This window comes from Carassius gibelio, chromosome A3 (assembly GCF_023724105.1).
Source record: "Carassius gibelio isolate Cgi1373 ecotype wild population from Czech Republic chromosome A3, carGib1.2-hapl.c, whole genome shotgun sequence".
In the NCBI taxonomy this organism is placed as follows: Eukaryota; Metazoa; Chordata; class Actinopteri; order Cypriniformes; family Cyprinidae; genus Carassius; species Carassius gibelio.
The window spans coordinates 10700821-10719825 of record NC_068373.1 but is presented as its reverse complement, the minus strand read 5'-3'; the positions used below and the strand labels follow the sequence as shown (position 1 = coordinate 10719825).

Genomic DNA, 19005 nt, shown 5'->3' with positions numbered 1-19005 from the left:
GCGGTGGTTCCTGGTGCTCCAGGACTTTAACTTCACCCTACAACATCGGGTGGCGATGGCCAACGGCAACGCCGATGGACTCTCCCGCCTGTGGTCAGCTTTCGCAGGTCTGTCAGGCTCCACCCCCCCACCCTCCCCCCATCTCCCCACTCCCCCTGAGGTATAGGACGACGCTTGGGGGGGGGGGGGGGTGGTGACACGTGTCCCAGGTGCTCATCAGCGTCGCCCTGGCAACAGTGCTGACACACCTGCGCATACTCATCACGGGCTGAGCGGCCACACCTGCGTGTCATCAGCTGCTGCCCTTTTAAACCCCGCAAGCAGCCACAGACGTGAGAGATGTCTCCAAGAGAAATGGCTAACGTTGTCTTTTCCTTCTGTCCTAGACAGCAGCGTGTGACCGCCAGCCCCAACGCCACAGGAGAGCACGGACCCACACTGCACTAAAGCATTTCCAAGACAAGATACGGAGCACCGAACACCCAAACCACCTCACAGCACCGGCGGTTCTCTCACCGGTACATCTAATAAATCCTCCCTTCGGGGAATTTACCCTCCTTCCCGTGTCGTGTCCTACTTCACATCGCCACAGTGCTTAAAAGTTGTGTCTGCTCATCAGTTCAGTTGCAGTTCTGGTGCCTCCATCCCAATACTATACAACTCGACTTACATTCGCTCAGTGGTAGAGTTACACTCACGGGGCACTGCACTTTGTGAAATCACAAAAGTCTGTTATTTGCATGTACTTTAAAGATTTGCAGGTTAAACATTTCATTCACGTGCTGTTTTGCATGTGTTTTTTCTGATCGTGTATACCTGACAAATAATGGACAGTATCACTTTGTGACAGAGGCTGTATGATAATTTGAATGCATAAAGTATCCTAGTTTTAATGAAAACCAGGGAGCCCCCGCTATCTCCTCCATTCCACTAAATTTTTTTTGCGCTTTATGGGGGGGTCCCTTAATGTTTATGGGACATAAACATAAACATAAACGTTCCCCCCCAGCTCCAATATATTGATTTATTGAAATGACTGTTGGGGCTCTGAGTGTCATGCTAACTTTGGATTCAGCACTTCTGTTGTAGAGATGTTGGGCCACTTCTAACCTTATGTACAGTGTATAGTATTGTATAGTGACGACAGACGAGGATGAAAAAGGACACTCATGTCAAGCTTGGTGAGGATTTAGTCCAAGCTTTGAAAGGTAAACTGAGAACAGTCAAAGGGCCTGTTCACACAAAAACAACATGAAGTGTGTAAACAGGCCAAGAATACATTTTAATGCATATATCTATACAAATTATTAAGCATGTGATATTAAACACTGCTGATTAATTATTTTCCCTTTCACATACCCTGCAATGCAGTTTTCAAAGACCACAGATGAAGTAAATTCAACAACTTAAAGATGACAGTGCTGACATTTTAAATGTTTTGTTTCTCTGTTTGCAGGCTTAACTTTGTAAAAAAGAAATTAACTTTATTTACTTTTATATTAAAATGCATTGCAATTGGTTAAAAGTTCATCTTAGTAGTTCAAAAAAAGAACACATTTATGCATCTAGTATAAAATAATAAAATAAAATAAAATAAAATAAGTGCATTGATATTAGTACAACTTAAGTGTATTTCTTTTTTTTTTTTCTTTTTTTACATGGGACAGCATGAATGACTTTCCCCCAACTACAAATAGCAGAATGTACATATAGCTTCAGACTCTAGGACCTTGGGAAATCCTCATGTCTGTGGAGGCCCATAAACTTGTGGCATGTCTCATTGGCAGGCTCATTGTACAAGCAAGCTGTTCTTGATTCAGTGTGCTTCCAGCTTGCCAGTTAATAGCACACAACACAGATAACACAGAAACCATTGCTTTTTTTTAAACACAAATCAACCACTGTAGTATACAACCACAACAGTTAACCTGCAGCATTCCAGACTGCGAAAACACCCACTGACATGCATATCTTACAATTTATATGCGACCACAGGCATTTTATCTTGAAACAGATAAGGTTGTAGCTACAGTTAACAGGTTGACAGAAGTCAGACATACAGTATGCTGCCAACCACAGGACACAACCACAACTCTGTATGAACATTAAGCCACAGATTTATTGTAAAAGCATTCAGGCAGTTACAATAGCAAATACATGAATTTAATCTGTTTCCCAACCATTAATCAACTCATTACGAAACTAGATGCGTATAAAAAGCATATATTTGGGACTTTTGCTAATAACATACTCTCTACTGTACATTAACCCTGGCTGTAAAGCCTAGTGTCGCCTCTTTGATCAATATGATCAAAACTTTGCTGAAAAGTACAATATACTAAATGCTTTCTGTTTGATGATCTATACTTTTTTTAGCAAGTAAAAGGCCTTATATTAACATTTTAAATACCACATTGTGGTGCAAGTTTATTTTTGCTGTGAAATCTTGATGCTCATAAAATGTAAGAATAGCATTTATATTGTTTGTAATTTTTGAAGACGAACACTTATTGGATTTTACCAACTTAAGTTTTCTTGATTATCTATATATAATGCTTTAGAAAAATCATGCAATGTAAAGTGTATCAAATATGACACATAAGGCTTTTGAGGAACGTTTTTTTGTACCTCTTCCAATCATCATTGTATTGCACTGTAGGATTAGTCAAAAATGAAAACAGATCATAAAACATTTAAATAAAAAGCATGTAAATACCATTTTACTGGACATATTATTCGGAGATATGAGACAGCTGAAATTTACATGCATTTTATGTAAGTAGTTTGCTGTAGTTTTATAAATGTCTAATTAATTTACATTACAATCGATCAGATTTTCTTCTTATTTTTTACCCATATAAATAACAACAACTGCACCAAATTGCATATGTTAATGCTTTTGATGATTTGCTGGATTGACTGTTTTCAAAGAAACAACCAAACTGCAACCTTTAAAAATCTTATTTTACTTTATGTTGTGAAAAACATTAGAACAAGAATTATAGTAATAAAATAAGCCTGATCTAGCAGAAAATATTCAATTCATGCACCTATCATGCCATGCTCAGAAAAACAAGGAGATGGTCCTAATTCACTTTCATGAACATGACCATTCTCTTTTCTTTCGACATTGCTGTGCAAAATACAGTATGGCCTGAACATGGAAATAACTGGACCAATGAGAACGATTGAGAACCAAACTGTCCCCTCCCTGGAGTATCAACTGAACAGCTATCAGGTTAGTCAACCTGTTGGGAATCCACTATTGTGCTGGTGCATTTCCCTAAAGCTATGCAACACAGCTGTGAAAATTATTAGCTCACTGACTTAAACAAGCTACAAGGGGACTTGGTGACAGATTTATTTTTAATTTGACTGCTTACATCTATGTTCCATGGTTTAACTATTGCCCTGTAAGCGAAACAAGTCAAATCATCTCCTTATTTGAAATTGTTACAGCCTGTTCTGTTCACCACTCTGGAAGAAAAACTGAATTAAAACGGTGTCAGATTCTGTGCCCACCTCTGCAGAAGATTATCCATTTTCCTGTAATGACTGAGAACTGTTGTTGGTCCAAAATATTAAAATGATGGAATATTTCACTAAAGAATATCATATCGTAGATGACCTGGTATGATTTATTCAAGTTTATTGCTTTTTCTCCACATTTGTATTTTTTTTTTCTGTCTGACATTTCAGATGTTTTACCATTTAAACTATTTTTGTTATTGCCAAAGGTCACCGCTTTATGAGTTTTGACGAGTTAATGATTATAAGCACTGCATGTTTATAAAATCTTACAGGTTTTGCATTGTGCATTCCAGCAGCATCCACCTCAAACCAGATATGTCAGTCATTTCAGATTGATGCAGCAGTTTTAGTGGTAATCTGGTTGCTATGACCTTTGTGTTTTTCTAACAAGGGCCTAAAATACAGTTCAAGCTTTTGTGTGAAATAATGTAGTATTTTTTTTCTTTTTAGTGATATTGGATATCGACTTCTATCACTGGGATTCACATCATGGATATTAGCATTAATGTGGCATTTTGAAGCTGTGCAAGTCTCCAGACGGCGTTGCAGATTTCAGAAAAAGTGATTTGTGCATTGTGTTGCATTGGTAAAATGTATTTATTAAAATAGCTATTTGTGACTATCCATTGAAAATCGATACAGTTATTACCAGTGCAACAGTTCAGTCTTTCTCCTCAGAGTAGATGCCAGAGCTTCGAGGAGCCCAGTAGTCTGAGAGAATGAAAACCATTGCAATCTTTTGGTTTTGACGTGTGCACTGCAGCAACTGTGGTTTTGGGTTGGTAGAAAGGAAAATAGTCTGTCCAAGGGTGGGAGGAGTCTTCTGTGATGCTCTGGGATGATACGGTGAGGAATGAGGCTTTAATAACTTAATAACAGAAATTGTGGTCATTTTTTAAGATTATAAACTAGTTTTGAGAATGTAATTATTTTCTTTTTGGTTCTTTTTTCTGTTGTCTTTTTCCTTCTCATATGTTTTATGCATATTGACATAAATTCAATGCATTTCAGTAGATTTTGTATTCAATTTAGCATATTATGGACTTATGTTTTGCCCTTGAAGTCACAAATCTTCAAAATCTTCTCTGACTGAACCATCATCACTATTTAACTTTTTACTCACTCTGAACAGACAGTTAAAAAAAGACAGACAACTTTGACACAGACAGATTTCATCACTCTGTCTCTATATCTGAGTTTTACAGTATTTAAATAGCTTCAGTTGACACAGGCCAAGCCTGTAGATTTTACTGCTGCAATAAAGCTCTGTCCTAGCAACAATATAGAAACATCATACTCATAACTCTCTGGCTTGCTCTCCTTTGCTTTTTATTTATTTATTTATTTATTTGCATGCATGTGACTATAATGCTATCATATGTACAAGATTGCAGAAATGAGAGCAATAGAGAGACTAGAGACAAAGACAGATTTTCATTGTGTTCAAGGACGCAGAGGATGATTCATTGATGCATATAAACTGTGTTTGCTCATATTTGTTTAAGGGTTTAATCTTAGGAAATTAGTTGGATGATTTGTGGTTTATGTAAATTAATATTGTATTTCATGGACAGACAATTGTTGTAAACCATAAAACACGTAAAATGTAGAATATAGTGTAGCTTAGTGGTTATAGGGATTCTGGATGAAAGTAATGACTGTTCTTGCAAGTCTACTTTGTTCGTGCAATGGTAAGATACTTTGGATAAAATAAACAGCTAAAGGATATTAATAAATATTGAACAGTAATTTTCTGAATTTAAGAGATTGTCATAACTTTAGAATTGTGTCTCTGTACAGGGAAATTCTTTAGCAGGACAAACGCTTGCACATTTTTTGGGGGAATCGCTCCAGGCAGCTTCAGGCGATCATTCAGCCATAAGATGATGCAGCTGGTTGTTGGCACACACAGGACTTCTCAGTGTGGCTGCCGCACGAACCAAACAAAGCTTTCTGTACCAACCTACTTTACCGTATCTTACTTTCAACTATAGCAATATGTGAAGCTCAGTGCATATACTTGACTGTCTGAGACCCATGGAAATGTTACACTTAGAAAAGAATATGGATATTACAGTTGTTAGCAATACATCTGTTTCACTGTATAAGACAGGTTTCCCTGAAGTGCTAATGTGTCTCTGAGAGTTTATTTTCCTTAATCTATTTCGTAATTAACTTAATTTCCTTTTAAACTTATAGTGGCTTTTCCTCATCATGTTTCTGTATTTAGTGATGAAGTGTGTTTTTGCACACTCGTAGAAGAATCAGTGAGTAAATACACTGCTGTTCAAAAGATTAGGGTTGATAAGAGCTTTTAGAAAGTTTTTTGAAAGAGGTATTTTATTTTCACCAAGGCTGTACTTTTTTATATTATTATCAAGAATACAGTAAAAGCAGGAATATTTTAAAATAGTTTTACAATTTGAAATAACTTTTAAATGCATTTTAAAATTGTGTTATTGTACTGACAAAGCTGATATATTATATATAATAACTCTAATTTTCAGTTTCCTTCTGAAATCATTCTAATATGCTGATTTGCTGCTCAAGGAATATTTCTTATTGTTATCAGTGTTGAAAATATTTGTGTTGCTTAATCGTTTTGATCAAACTATGATTTTTTTTCTTCTTGTAGGATTCTATAAATGAATACAAAGTTCAAATGACAGCATTTATTTGAAATTCTAATCTTTTGAAACGTTAAAACACACATTTCATGCATCCTTGCTGAATAAAAGTATTAATTAAAATGTATTATTCAAAATATAATTCCTTTATAAAAATCTCACTGACTGCAAACTCCTGCAAAATCCTGTAAAATGCTGCAAATGAACAATGCAATAAAAAGTTTGCTTGTCTGAGAACTGCAGGAGACCTTTCTCTATTTTTTTAACTTTTCTTTAGTTTCTGAATAACTCAAAAATAAAATAACAACAGACTGATCTGAAATGGCATATGATGCAATTTGAAGCACCTTCTTAAAATTACAATAAAATGATTTTTAAGAAATGTGTGGCTACATAGATCAATTACATAGACAACAGTTTATATTTAACTTTATATCATTTTTATATTTATATACTGAAGGGAACAGAGGAAGCTTTATGGAGAACTTGCAATCATGTCAACCTGTCCACCTCTGACTCCCTCAGGGCCGAGGCAGTATTAAGAGCAGGAAGTTGTAAAAATCACACGGTAGTGCTCTCCAGACTAAAGAGGATCTGCTACTGTGTGCTCAATCGGTGTTCCCACAGTCACTATAGAGGAGAATCTCTTTACAGTCCATCCCAATTTACCACATCACTCACAATTCACAGAATCGGCCGTTTTTTTACTGTCATTTCCCACCTATTGCTGGGGCTTTACTGCAGACGTCACCCATTGAGTTATTGTCAGGCTCAGACAAGGGTACTGGAGACTATTAGTCTCTGTGCATCCAAAGTGTTGTAGTTTACACCTCTAAACATGAGGAGATGTGACAGCATTACATGCAGCTTTATTAAAGATGCATTTTACTGTGTAGGGTAGTTATTTTTATTTTACAAATACCTTGTTGTTAAAGGCATTCTGTCTAAAGTGATGCTATGAAATTCCTTACAAACATAAATAAATAAATATATATATATAGATATATATTTCATTCATATGAAACGGCACACTTTTCCCTGTAGTTTTTTACAGCACAAAATTTTTTGTTAGCCACAAATCAGTTTGAATGTACAGCATTAAGCTCATTTTCTTGTAAGGGGTATCGGGACACAAGCCAGACAAGTTTAATTTACACTGAGACACAGATTCAGCAGCCTTTTAACTAGAATTCACCTGCAGCAGGTGGAGGTGAAATAAGCCAGCACACCTGGATATTCAACAGGTGCCTTCATCCACATAAACTTGTCTATAATGCTTTTCACCTTCTCAAATTCCTAATTTCTAGTGTGGTAACTGTGGGGTCTGTCTACTTTTGGCTGTGTGTATGTGGTTTTAAGTAGGATACTCTTAAAAGTCATGACAGTGTCATAATTTTATAGACAATGGTAGCTAGAACTCATTAGCCTTACAGTAAATTGAAATACTACCATTTAAAAAGTCTGGACTTGATTTATATTTACCAAAGCTGCATTGCAGTCAAAACCGACAATAATGTAATGCAATATTACAGTTTAAAATATATATACTGTATGATAAATGTTATGTATTCCTGGGATGGCAAAGCTCAATCATTCATTACTCAGTCAGTCTTCAGTGTCACATGATCCTTCAGAAATCATCCTAAAATGCTGATTTGCTGCTTAGGAAACATTGTCAACACATGTTGAAAACTCCTTCCGTTTTGGTCAATTTAATGCATCCTTTCTGAGCCAAAGGATTTTATTAACATTTTAACTGTTTGTGTTTATATGTATATATAAATTCATTTATTTTTAAGTGGGGCTTAAGTCTATTTTGTTGCCACTGTCATATTATCTGCATTAATTCAAGCATTTCACATGCACACTTGCAGACATTATTTATTAGAGCATGGTCTGTGAGGCTTCGGTAGTCTCAGACGCTCCTCACCTGCTGATGTTTTGTCTGGTTACAGGCTGTTTGATTTTAGATTTTCAAGATCATAATTCAGCAGGTTGTGTCTAGGATTGAGTATAATGACAGGAGCTTTGTGTCTGTAAATTGATAAGTAGTCTTTAAGATTACAGTGCTGTTTAGTCAACAGGTTGGTGTTAAACAATGACAAAACTGTTGGTGCAAATTATTAGAATTGCGTCGGCTTAAAAGGCTTGAGGATGTTAATGAGTAAAGCATTAATTGTTTTCTGTCCTTTTATAACCTTATTATTATATAATTATTATATAATTAATATTATTATTTATCTGGAAAAGAAAAGGCAGTAATACATGAAGTAAAATGTTTTCATAAATATTTTAATAATCAAATTTGTCATATATATTTTTGGAAAGCGTATATGTACACATCTACCACAGTGTTCAGGTGCAAAAATGTCAACAGATGCAAAAATGTTTATGAACTAACTTCAAAAGATCAAGTATTTTAAGAATGGTGTCTATATTACTGGAAGATAAACAACAAAACAGTTCTTCATGTGTGACGAAATCAAGATTCTGAATAACTGTACAGATGCATGGATACAATAACCTTAAAATGTCAAAATAAGGGGGAAAAAAATATAATATTTTGTGTCCCACAGAAGAAAAAAAGGCATAAACTATCTTTTTAACATGCCAAAGACACCACTGTTCTTTTATCCTGAAGCACTGCCAAAGGTTTTGGGTTGCGTGGCTGTCCTAGCCCCCCCTCTTGGTTTATGCAGATGGTCTGGTCTCCAGTGCAGGCAGTGGGGACAGTGGCATCCTGTGGGATGGTGCATTGTCTGGATGGGGGAATAGAGAGCTGGCTGTGGAAGTCCAGTGAGCCAGGGGTAGGTAGAAGGAGGAAGGTGCAAAGTGTCCAGTGGCCTTGTGGTGGCACTGTAGTGGTTTGAGAGGCCACCCATGCCCAGATGAGAGTATAGATGAAGGGGTAAGCGGGGTAGCAGTGGGTAGTGGAGTCCAGCAGCCGCCTGACTCACCATGAATGCACACAGGTTTGGGTCCAGTGGATTAGGCCAATTCAGACTGTGACGCTGCCTCTTGTCCTTCATCCTCCTGTTCTGGAACCAGACCTATAATGAAACAGAGGGATAAATTGTCTTAGTAAAGGACACAGTATGCTGGTGGGATTAGGTAATGGTAGATGTACAATAAAATTTTCAGTTTCAGCAGGGATGGAGATCCGGTGTCTGATTTTATGGGTTCTTGAGTTGGCTGTTACCCAGCCTCACAAGACACACAAACAATCCTCTCTTAAATTACCTTCAATTTTATATATATATATATATATATATATATATATATATATATATATATATATATATATATATATATATATATATATATATATATATATATATATATATATATATATATATATATCGACGAATAGCAGAAGTCAGTCTCAATTATTATTATAATAATTTTTTAATGAGCTCTTTTTAATGCACTTGAAATGCTGCCTGTTGATATTGAGAAGCTTTTGTCGGGCCAGAGATTAAATGTGGCATTAAAAGGTCTAGATCGTGAATTACCTTTATTGTAGTCTCGGGCAAGTTGAGCGCTGCCGCCAGTTCGCATCGTCTGGGTCGAGACACGTAACTTTCCTTGCAGTATTCTTGCTCAAGACGGGTCAGCTGCTCCCTCGTGAAAGCAGTCCGGTGTCGCCGACTCTGGTCTGTCCCATTCAGCAGTGAAATACGAGGGCACTCTTCCTCTCCTTGATCACTGTCAGCATGAGCAACAGTAGACTCCGGCGACTCCCTGCCCTCTGCGACTGAAAAGTTTACTTCACATTAGGCATTCGTTTACTTTGCGTATATCACCTTTACACTCAGAAAGACGGGGTTTTCAGTAAACTCCCAATTCCCTAACTGAACTCACTACATACAGATGCAGTTTTTTTTTTTTTTTTTTTTTTTTTTTTTTTTTTACAGTAAGCCTATATAGGCTACTTGACTTAAATATGACACGAGATGAAGAACCGGGCGCATTTTCTAAAAGTAGTCCCCAATGCATGCTGTTAAAATATAAGTGTTTTAGGCTTACTTACGCATTTTACGATTGGTATCCACGTACGCAATCCAAATATTCCCCGAATGGATTTTCAAAAGCTTCTCATGGTCCTCAAAACAGTCCCAGACCAGGCCCTCCCCAGAAAAGGGAATTCTCTCTCGTCACTGCTTGTCTTCCGAGCCAAGTTCGTTTATGAATGGAAAGATGAGTTGTTTTTGTAGTCGCTGTCCACCCCCCTCCCTCACCTCTGCATCTTCCAGGTCGTCCCATCTTGTCACTAATGAGAGACGCGCTCTATCCGCCTCGGCGCCGCCGGGGCGCGCGGACAGAGGGAGGTGTTAAATTGTCTTTGGTCTCCGACTGGCCTTTGTACTTTTTTGTTATGGAGAATTAAGATAGACCTCCCTTTGCATACTGTCACAGGGGCTTCCCCGTCGAGATAGGCCAACCCTGATTGTTCCTTGGCGTTTGATGTTTGTATTTTTGGAAGTCAATCATTAAAATCGTAATGTCCCTAAACCGCAGAGGTCTACAGTTTATAATAGAGATTAAAACGTTTCATGAGCCGTATGAGTAAGTTAAAGATTTGTTTTTTTTAAAATGACAATTAATTGGAAAACTCAAGAGAATTCTAGCATTAACAAATTGTTTAAGTAATATTATAACCAAACAACTTCGCCAGACAGAATATGCTGTCATTGGTTAATCAACGCCAGACAATATTTTATGAAGTAGTTCCAAAGCCTTTTAACTAAAAAAAAAAACATTTTTTAAAAACATTTATTTAATCACTAATTAAGGTTTCATATTTCTTGTGAGTTACACATCAGAGTATATAGACAGGTTACTGTGTTTTCTCATTCAATAGGCTAGTGTTTCCGTTCCTGTTGTATACAGTAGTTTTGGATTCTGATTAAGATTTGTGATTAACATTAGTCAGTGGTTTATCATTTCTATTTAACATTTATTTAACAACCCAATATAGAGTTGTTCTCTCTTTCCCTGTGACGCAGACTGTGGTATATCCGGTTTTCAGTCAGCATCTCAAACATATGCTTCCATCCATGACTCTTCAGATTAGCCTATCTAACTCACTCACGGTGGTGTTGTTATGCACCAGTGCTTTGATCACTTTGTCAGTTAAGGGAAAGGCTCCAGGGCTGTCTGTATGGAGACTGGCGCAGATATTGCGTAGAGGTGACAGAAATTGCGCTTCCATGAACAGACAAACCTGTGAGCAGTCTGTTTGGTTGACTAAACCTCATACCATCTGATAACTGTTGAGAAAGAAGTCCCTATTAGTGATCAGCACGCCAAGAACTGCACTGGTTGTGGGCGTGTCCTATGATCCTTAAAACTGCAGTAATCTACATAATCTCAGCAGAGACTGCTTTGTTTCAAATTGTTTTTTTGTTACCCTATTTGCACGTTTTTTATATATATATATATATATATATATACATACATACATACACACATTACAATATAATATAAAACATTACAATAGAACATTTCTGTAATCTATAGCCTACCAGTCAACAGTTTTTGAACAGTAAGATTTTTAATGTTTTTACAGAAGTCTCTTCTGTTCACCAAGCCTGCATTTGTTTGATCCAAAGTACAGTAAAAGTTTTTACTATTTAAAATAACTAGCTATTTTCTATTTGAAAATATCTGTGATCAAAGGTGAATGTTCAGCATCATTACTCCAGTCTTCAGTGAAATCAAATCATTCTAATAGGCTGATTTGCTGATTATCAATAGTTAAAACATGAGTACATTGTTTTTCAGCATTCTTTGATGAATAGAAGGATCCAAAGATCAGCATTTATGTGAAATAAAAAGCCTTTGCAACATTATACAGTATATCATTCAAAAATATAGATTTTTATATAGATATGAATACTTTTATTTAGCAAGCTTTAAAATCTCAATAAATAAAATTTTTAAATATATTCAAATAGAAAACAGTTGTTTTAAATAGTCTAGTAAAAATATTTCGGTTTACTGTTTCGCTGTACTTTGGATCAAATAAATGCAGGCTTGGTGAACAGAAGAGACTTGACTGGTAGTGGATATTATAGGCAACTTGAATTGTTCTGTAATTTCTAGATTTTAATTTGCTTAGAAATCTATAACTGCTTGACAATAACAAATAATAATGATTTTTTTTTTTTAAATATAGCCTACTACAAACACTTATTTATCACATAATAAGGCAGAATAGTCTCTATACTGTAATAAATCTATGTCAGTTAGCACTGTTTTGTTGATATACTGTATTTATCACCTGCTGGAGATTACTTGAAAAACCATATATTGTACCCATCCTATATTAATGTCTTCGTGTTTCCAAAAGTTTCAGTTTTCAACTGTTTTCATATAGCTGGACGCTGTTGCCCATATTAGGAGTTTCCTGATATGACTTTTCTGCGCAAGAGCGCCTCCAGCTTCGAGGATGAATGAAACACACACTGCAGCAGTGTTTAGCGCTTCTGGGTCCGAATAAAATGTCAGGTCATGCGCAGACTATCCTGTCTCTTTGAGTTTAAATCTATATTTATTTACACCAGCTCTTGAAAACATCTATGCGCACACAATTGATTGAAAAAGTGCGGGGGATGAATTTCCCTGATATTAAAAGTGTGTGTTTGGGGGGACACGTCCCCCGCGTAATCTACGCCCCTGGTTTAACTGAATATTAGTGCTATGTGTATGAATATGTATAGTAGAAAATACATGAAATTTTGAAAGTACATCTAATATATGGATTTCTGCATTAATACGTTTATTTTAGACATTATAAATGGACATTACTCGAAATATTGAAAATATTATTGTCTTGATCTGCTTGGCTGTACAATCTAATGAAAAAAGTAGTTTAATTAATTAAAATATTTTCTTCTTCTTGCAAAACAATTAATGCAAAACAAAATCTAAGATATACGAATGAGAGATGTTACATGGTGCTTTAGCTCTGCATTCTGGTCCTTTTGTTTTTCCTTCTCATCTTCTTGCTTAAAAGGTTTAAATCTATTCGCGTTGTGCAAAAATGCCAGGCACACTATTATCTGTATTGTACACATGTGCACCTGAACAAACCGTTGACTGTTAGCGCTGGATACATGCATCGTCCAAAATGCATAAGTTGACCTACTTCGATCTTGACTGTTCTTGAAAATGGTTTGTTGTTCCAAAGTGAAAAGTTTGACGTGTATGGATGTTATTTTATACATAGTACAAAGTGACACGTTCATATTTTCTTATGTCGGTACTCATAATAGCATCACCTGCCTCTTTAACCGCTATACAGGGAGCTATGAACTCTCAGTAGGCTTTTTAATTTTAACGTAGGTCAGCAAGAAAACTAAATTCTGCTGATCTGCACATTATTGTTTCCCGGTCCAACACACCTGGGTGTTCAAGTATAGGTCGTGATGCGCTGGTTTAGGGGCTGATTTTAACTGAAATTGAAACTGTACATGAGGAGCAAGATAAAGCACCTAAATAATAACTTACAGTGTCAAACTACTTGCTAAAAAAGAAAAAGAGCAAGGACTACTGTTGTCTGTAATAATAATAATAATAATAATAATAATAATAATAATAATGATAATGCGCGGTATAGGCTAATGAAAAAAATCCACAATGATCAAAACGGTCTTTTTGAGCTTTTTGCTATTCAAGAGAAAGTTTCGTATCTTCAGTGTTTATTATGGTTCCCGTTAAAAAAATAAATAAAATAAATAAAATTAAATAAATATTTAACAACTTGCCTTAATTATGTGCTTTTAGTGTTATAGTTCTCTATATTATGTCTATATGTCCCTGATGAACGCTACAGAAATAAGACATTTACTTGGTTATTGGAAATCTTCGTTTTATGAATAATTGTATATTATATGTCCTGAATTTGAATGAATTATTTGAAATAAAATAAAAAATTATCAGAAAGTATAGAAATATGAAAAAAAAAAAAAATAGATTACATGAATAATCTTACAGTCTCAGAAATTTCCATCAAAAAGACCCCTAAAAGATTCATAGTATAGTGATTCAAGAGACAGTTCTCACAAAAAAAAAAAAAAAAGATTCTGTCATCATTTACTCATCCTCAGCTTGTTTCTAGCCTTTAGCACTTTTGGTAACACTTTAGTTTTTCATCATAAATTAACTGCCTATTAGCATGCAAATTACTAGTATATTGGCTGTTTATCAGTACTTATAAAGCACATGTTAATGTCTTATTGGGCATTATCATATTTTAGAAGCCTTAATCCAACCCTCTACCTAAACATAACAACGACTTTACTAACTATTAATAACCAGCAAATTAGGAGTTTGATGCAAAAGTCACATAGAACTATGGAAGTCAGCAGCTAATGTCAACTGTTTGCTAACCAGCATTTAAAAAAATAATAATAATAATAATATATATATGTATTGCTCAATAAAAGGGAAAAACTCATTTTTGGGTGAACTGTTCTAAGAATCTACTCTAAGTAAGCATTTTTTTATAGGGTACTGTCCCAGTACCAAAAGTCTGTATCTGTATCCTTTTTTCACATTATTTGACTGTTTAATTAAACATTTTTTTTCAACAGCACCTCAGGTTCTTCATACTAATGAAGTTACATGATGTATCATGTAAATGAACAGAGAGCACTCTTAGCAAGCATGTATTGTTTGCATGTGAAGAGCATTTTTGGGAAATGTACATAAAGACACAATCTCACCAAGAGATTGCATTTAAATCAGTTGTTATCAGAAAGCCCTGAGAGTTCTAATGTCAAGGAAGCTCTTTTTGGATGAATTTGTTGTATTTTTGGAAGCAAATTAAGGGCAGTAGTCAGATTTATATATTTTTTGGAAACCAAGCATTCTTCACAGGAGTCCAAGTTTTTGATGCTTTTCAGAGGAGCTGCAAGTTCACCTTGCATAATTGCATTTGAACCAAAATTTGAAAATGTATTTCTATATCATCTCTTTCCCACAGAATCAGTCTTCTTTCTCCCTTGTCACAGTAATTTGAGTCCCACATCCCACCAATCCTGTAGAAATTGGCTTCCAAATTGAATGCAAATATTTTCTGGTCAGAAGTAACTTCTCCCATCTTTCTCTATATTCTTTCTAAATCTATTCCTGTCGGTTATACTAAAACGTAGATTTTTATTCAGAGATTGTGTTTCGGTGTGACTTTATAAATATAGAATGAAGTGAATTGTTTACAGTTATCACTTAACTTGAATCAGTGGGACATGTTTTATATAATTATAAATTTAATTATAATTATATAATTATATTTAATTATAATTATATAAATAAATAATTATATTTATATTTTATATTATATAAAACATATAAGGACATGTTTTACAGGCCGTCTAGTGCTCTGTGATGTTATTTTGAAAAACTATTCTGATTCAGTTAGGATGAAGTATTGTTGCATATGTCCTCACTTCATCACCACTGTTTTGCAATATTTGTCATGTATGGTGTATTAAACTTTTAGTCCATGCATTTAACTTTTAGATTTTTATTATTTTGATTTAATCCCTTCTGGATTCTGAGGTAAATATTAACTAATGTGTTTGGATTTTAAAACGTCGCTATCGATGTTCTCAGATCCTTGTCCAGAGACCCAAGTAAACCCCTCTGACCAGATTAAAGGATGCATGAATGTATGATTTAACTGCATGGAATTCATGGCGGGAGATCAGTTTTAAAGCGTGGGTGTAAAGTACCCCTCAATAGTGTTGCTTGGATACAGAAAAAATGCCAGTATTAATAGACGATATAATTCTTTCTTTTCACGACACAGTTTACAATTTTGTCGTCATCACTGTACTTGGTTTATAGGTGGATGCAACATTTGTTATGTGCATTCATCCTTTTTAAGGTAGTGTATTTCCAATGTTATTTCGGAAACTGAGACTAATTGAAACTGCAAATGTAAAGTGATTAAATGAGATCTGAATTATTATTAGTACTATTATTATTATTATTATTATTATTATTATTATTATTATTATTATTATTATCGTGCAGAACAGTAATGTATTTATGCGCGCACAAACATCCCCATCCTCACTGCAGTGAACTACTCCATGTGATTTGAACCTGCTATTTGAGGAAAATTAATGAGGAATATGAATGAGTGGGTGTCGTTTATTTAGGATATGTTTACACAATCACTTTATTTATTCACAATATTGCATGGTGTATCATATTTCATGTGAAATAATTATTAAACTTTCAAACTTTAACTGCTATTAGGTGATAGAATGAAGTTATATCCCGTAGCCTAATGCAAATTCAGGAATGTGACAATATCGCAATCCATTAATATTAAACTTATATATTATATGTTATATATATGCAATGTACAATATGTAGTGGTTGAGGTCGAGGGTGCTCCATAATTTGCGCATTGTTGTACACTTATAAAGAAAAGAAAAAGAAAGGTTTGCAGGTTGCTTGCTTTTCTAACGTTTTGCTAAAGTGCTTTGGTAACCCCAGCCAATGTCATTTATGTTAAAACCATATGAGAGACATTACATCTTTCAGTTTTTAATATTTAAAATTCTTATTACAATAATGGGTAGACTAGACAGCTGGTCTAAATGACACTAGGCTACATGAAAGATTCTGGAAGATATCAGGGTTTTGCTATTTAATCACCAGAATGCTTTGTTTTGTGTTAAATGTTTTAGACAGTTGAACTAACCAAGGGTAGTTCACACCAAATCTTAATCTTTCTGTCACTCACCGTCATGTCGCTCCGAACCTGAATGCATTTCTGTCTTCTGTGGATCACACAAGAGTAGGCTATATTTTGTCCATACATTATAGGGTCCGTAATTGTAGTTCGGACACCAGCGTTATTCAAAATATGTTCTGTTGTGTTCCACAGAAAGTCACAGAGATCTGGAAAGACACGAGGGTGAGTATAGGCTACATGATGACTAGGCTTAATACATTTTGCGGTGAAATATTCCTTAAAGTAAAAAAAGTGTAAGTGTACTAAAGTGTTCAGAGTACTAATATATAAGTGACAATAACCATATTGTTTGAATAAGATATGTAGGTCTACTCTTACTGTTACTACGACCGCCTGGCTCACAAATGTAGCAAACTGCACAATTATAATGCTATAATATATAGCCTATATATATATACATAATCTATCATTAGTCATTTATATTTGTAACGTTTTTCTGCATATACTTGTGTGTGTGTGTATATATATATATATATATATATATATATATATATATATATATATGGAGAAAACGAGCGGTTTTGCAATCGGAATCGTGTCGAAGTATTTTTCGATTACATCGTGAAACGTTTGTTTTTATCGTTACAAACATTATCAGTTCACTAAACCAGTATCCATTATATGTCTCGCGCATGTTAATCAAACGTAAACTAAATAATACTAAAGATACTGAAAAAGTCACTGTTTCATAGGCTCTGTATCAAAAGGGCGATTCATAAATAGAAATGAACTTTCTTGTACTTTATTTGAAAATCTGCTCCGAAAGTGCCTAATACTTTGAATGTATGTAATTTTGCCACATCTTACGCAGTTCTCCTTGTTTTTAGCACGAACCACCTCATTGTATGCAGGCGCTGACACAATGTAAACAAACTGTTGGGTAAAGAAACGCTGAACACCTCATTTGTGGGGAAAACTATACCTTTTGTTTTGCGTTTAAAACAAAATGTTGCTTTTGATATAAATAACTCTTACATCCACATTAAACCTATGGTCAATTCACCTAAAGCTAGCAGAACTTGGCTATTCGAGTTTGCTCAGCGCCGTCAGTAGACTACACTTCATTTATGAGTTCTTTAGCTATCATTTGAACTATATAGTTTAATATAGCTAACATTACGCGGAAACTTTTTCCAAATATTGTAATATATTCCTGATAATCAAACTTACCCAGTCCATAACGAATACATATGTGTCGGTCTTCTGAAGATGTACGTTAGTTCATGCACACAGTTTCTTGTAAGACCTCTTGCACGTGGGCAGGGCGTTTTACAATTAAACCATTAAGGCATTTCCTGGGTACAGTAACTGCCTCGCACAAGCACAATGTGTTGTGAGGTTGCTCAGCTGAATGGCTCTGTCTTGAACCCAGAGTAACATCTGTGCAGTGGTAATGGGAAAGCATTGATGGTTCAATGTTTAACATCTTGTTTTAGCACAGATCATCTGAGTTTAAATTACATTCTTGCTTGAGTCATTTCTTTGAAATGTAAGCAATTTTGTTTACCTGCAGGCCTCTTTATTATTCCAACTTGATTCAGAGACCTTGAACTTGGACAGTTTGCCTAAGGATGGACGTGTCTATCATTGCCTACTGCAGGCCCTTCAGGGAGGGCTATACTTTAAACTTGGCCTTGACCTTGAGGGCCTTTACTGACCTCTTTGTAAAGACAACAGTCTGGGGAGGTGTGTGTGGGAAGGAGGATTTAACTGGAAGGATGTTGTTGTTCCCCCAACAAAATATTCAGTTTATTTCCATATTTCCATACACAATTACATGTCCTTTCCAATTTTCAATGTATCAATATATATATATATATACTCATTCAAACCCATCTCGATGCACACGAATTTTATTTATTTATTATTATTTTTTTCTTTTATTATTATTTATTTTTTTTTTTTCTTGTTCACCAGATCACAGTTTCCAGAGGTAAAATACTGAGTTTTGGTCGAAGAGAGAGGGTTCATAGTTTTAGTCGTTTACATTTTTTATATATATATATTTTTTTTAAAGGAAAACGTCCAATCATTCATTAAATGTAACACTAAATTAGGCGCAAAACTAGTTAT

At 35.1% G+C, this 19005-nt stretch overlaps 1 protein-coding gene and 1 long non-coding RNA gene across 3 annotated transcripts; one reads left to right on the top strand and one right to left on the bottom strand.

The window, feature by feature from the left end:
• The first annotated feature begins 3828 nt into the window (after positions 1–3828).
• LOC127942813 (uncharacterized) lies at positions 3829–5782 on the top strand. The gene is made up of 4 exons (XR_008149435.1): positions 3829–3883; positions 3982–4092; positions 4210–4377; positions 5332–5782. It is a non-coding gene; the product is annotated as an uncharacterized LOC127942813 (long non-coding RNA).
• Positions 5783–8429: 2647 nt separating this feature from the next.
• On the bottom strand, positions 8430–18254 carry LOC127946446 (homeobox even-skipped homolog protein 1-like). 2 transcript variants are annotated; one of them, XM_052543032.1, is made up of 4 exons: positions 18103–18254; positions 16921–17078; positions 9671–9912; positions 8430–9208 (listed from the first exon to the last, which is right to left on the bottom strand). In XM_052543032.1, exons 2-4 carry the CDS (start codon positions 16946–16948, stop codon positions 8789–8791), a joined length of 690 nt encoding a protein of 229 aa, XP_052398992.1. In that variant the 5' UTR covers positions 16949–17078; positions 18103–18254; the 3' UTR covers positions 8430–8788. The 2 variants fall into 2 exon arrangements, with proteins under 2 accessions (XP_052398992.1, XP_052399001.1); XM_052543041.1 differs by lacking the exons at positions 16921–17078; positions 18103–18254 and adding an exon at positions 10189–10514.
• Positions 18255–19005: the final 751 nt, after the last annotated feature.

Bases quoted from the DNA above. Each gene is read 5' to 3' on its own strand.
- LOC127946446 (XM_052543032.1), bottom strand. From the start codon at position 16,948: ATGCATTCAGGTTCGGAGCGACATGACG. The intron at 9,913-16,920 runs GTGAGTGACAGA...TAAACTTTTCAG, and splicing joins AGGTTCGGAGCGACATGACG to TCGCAGAGGGCAGGGAGTCG. The intron at 9,209-9,670 runs GTAATTCACGAT...GTTTCATTATAG, and splicing joins TGCCCGAGACTACAATAAAG to GTCTGGTTCCAGAACAGGAG.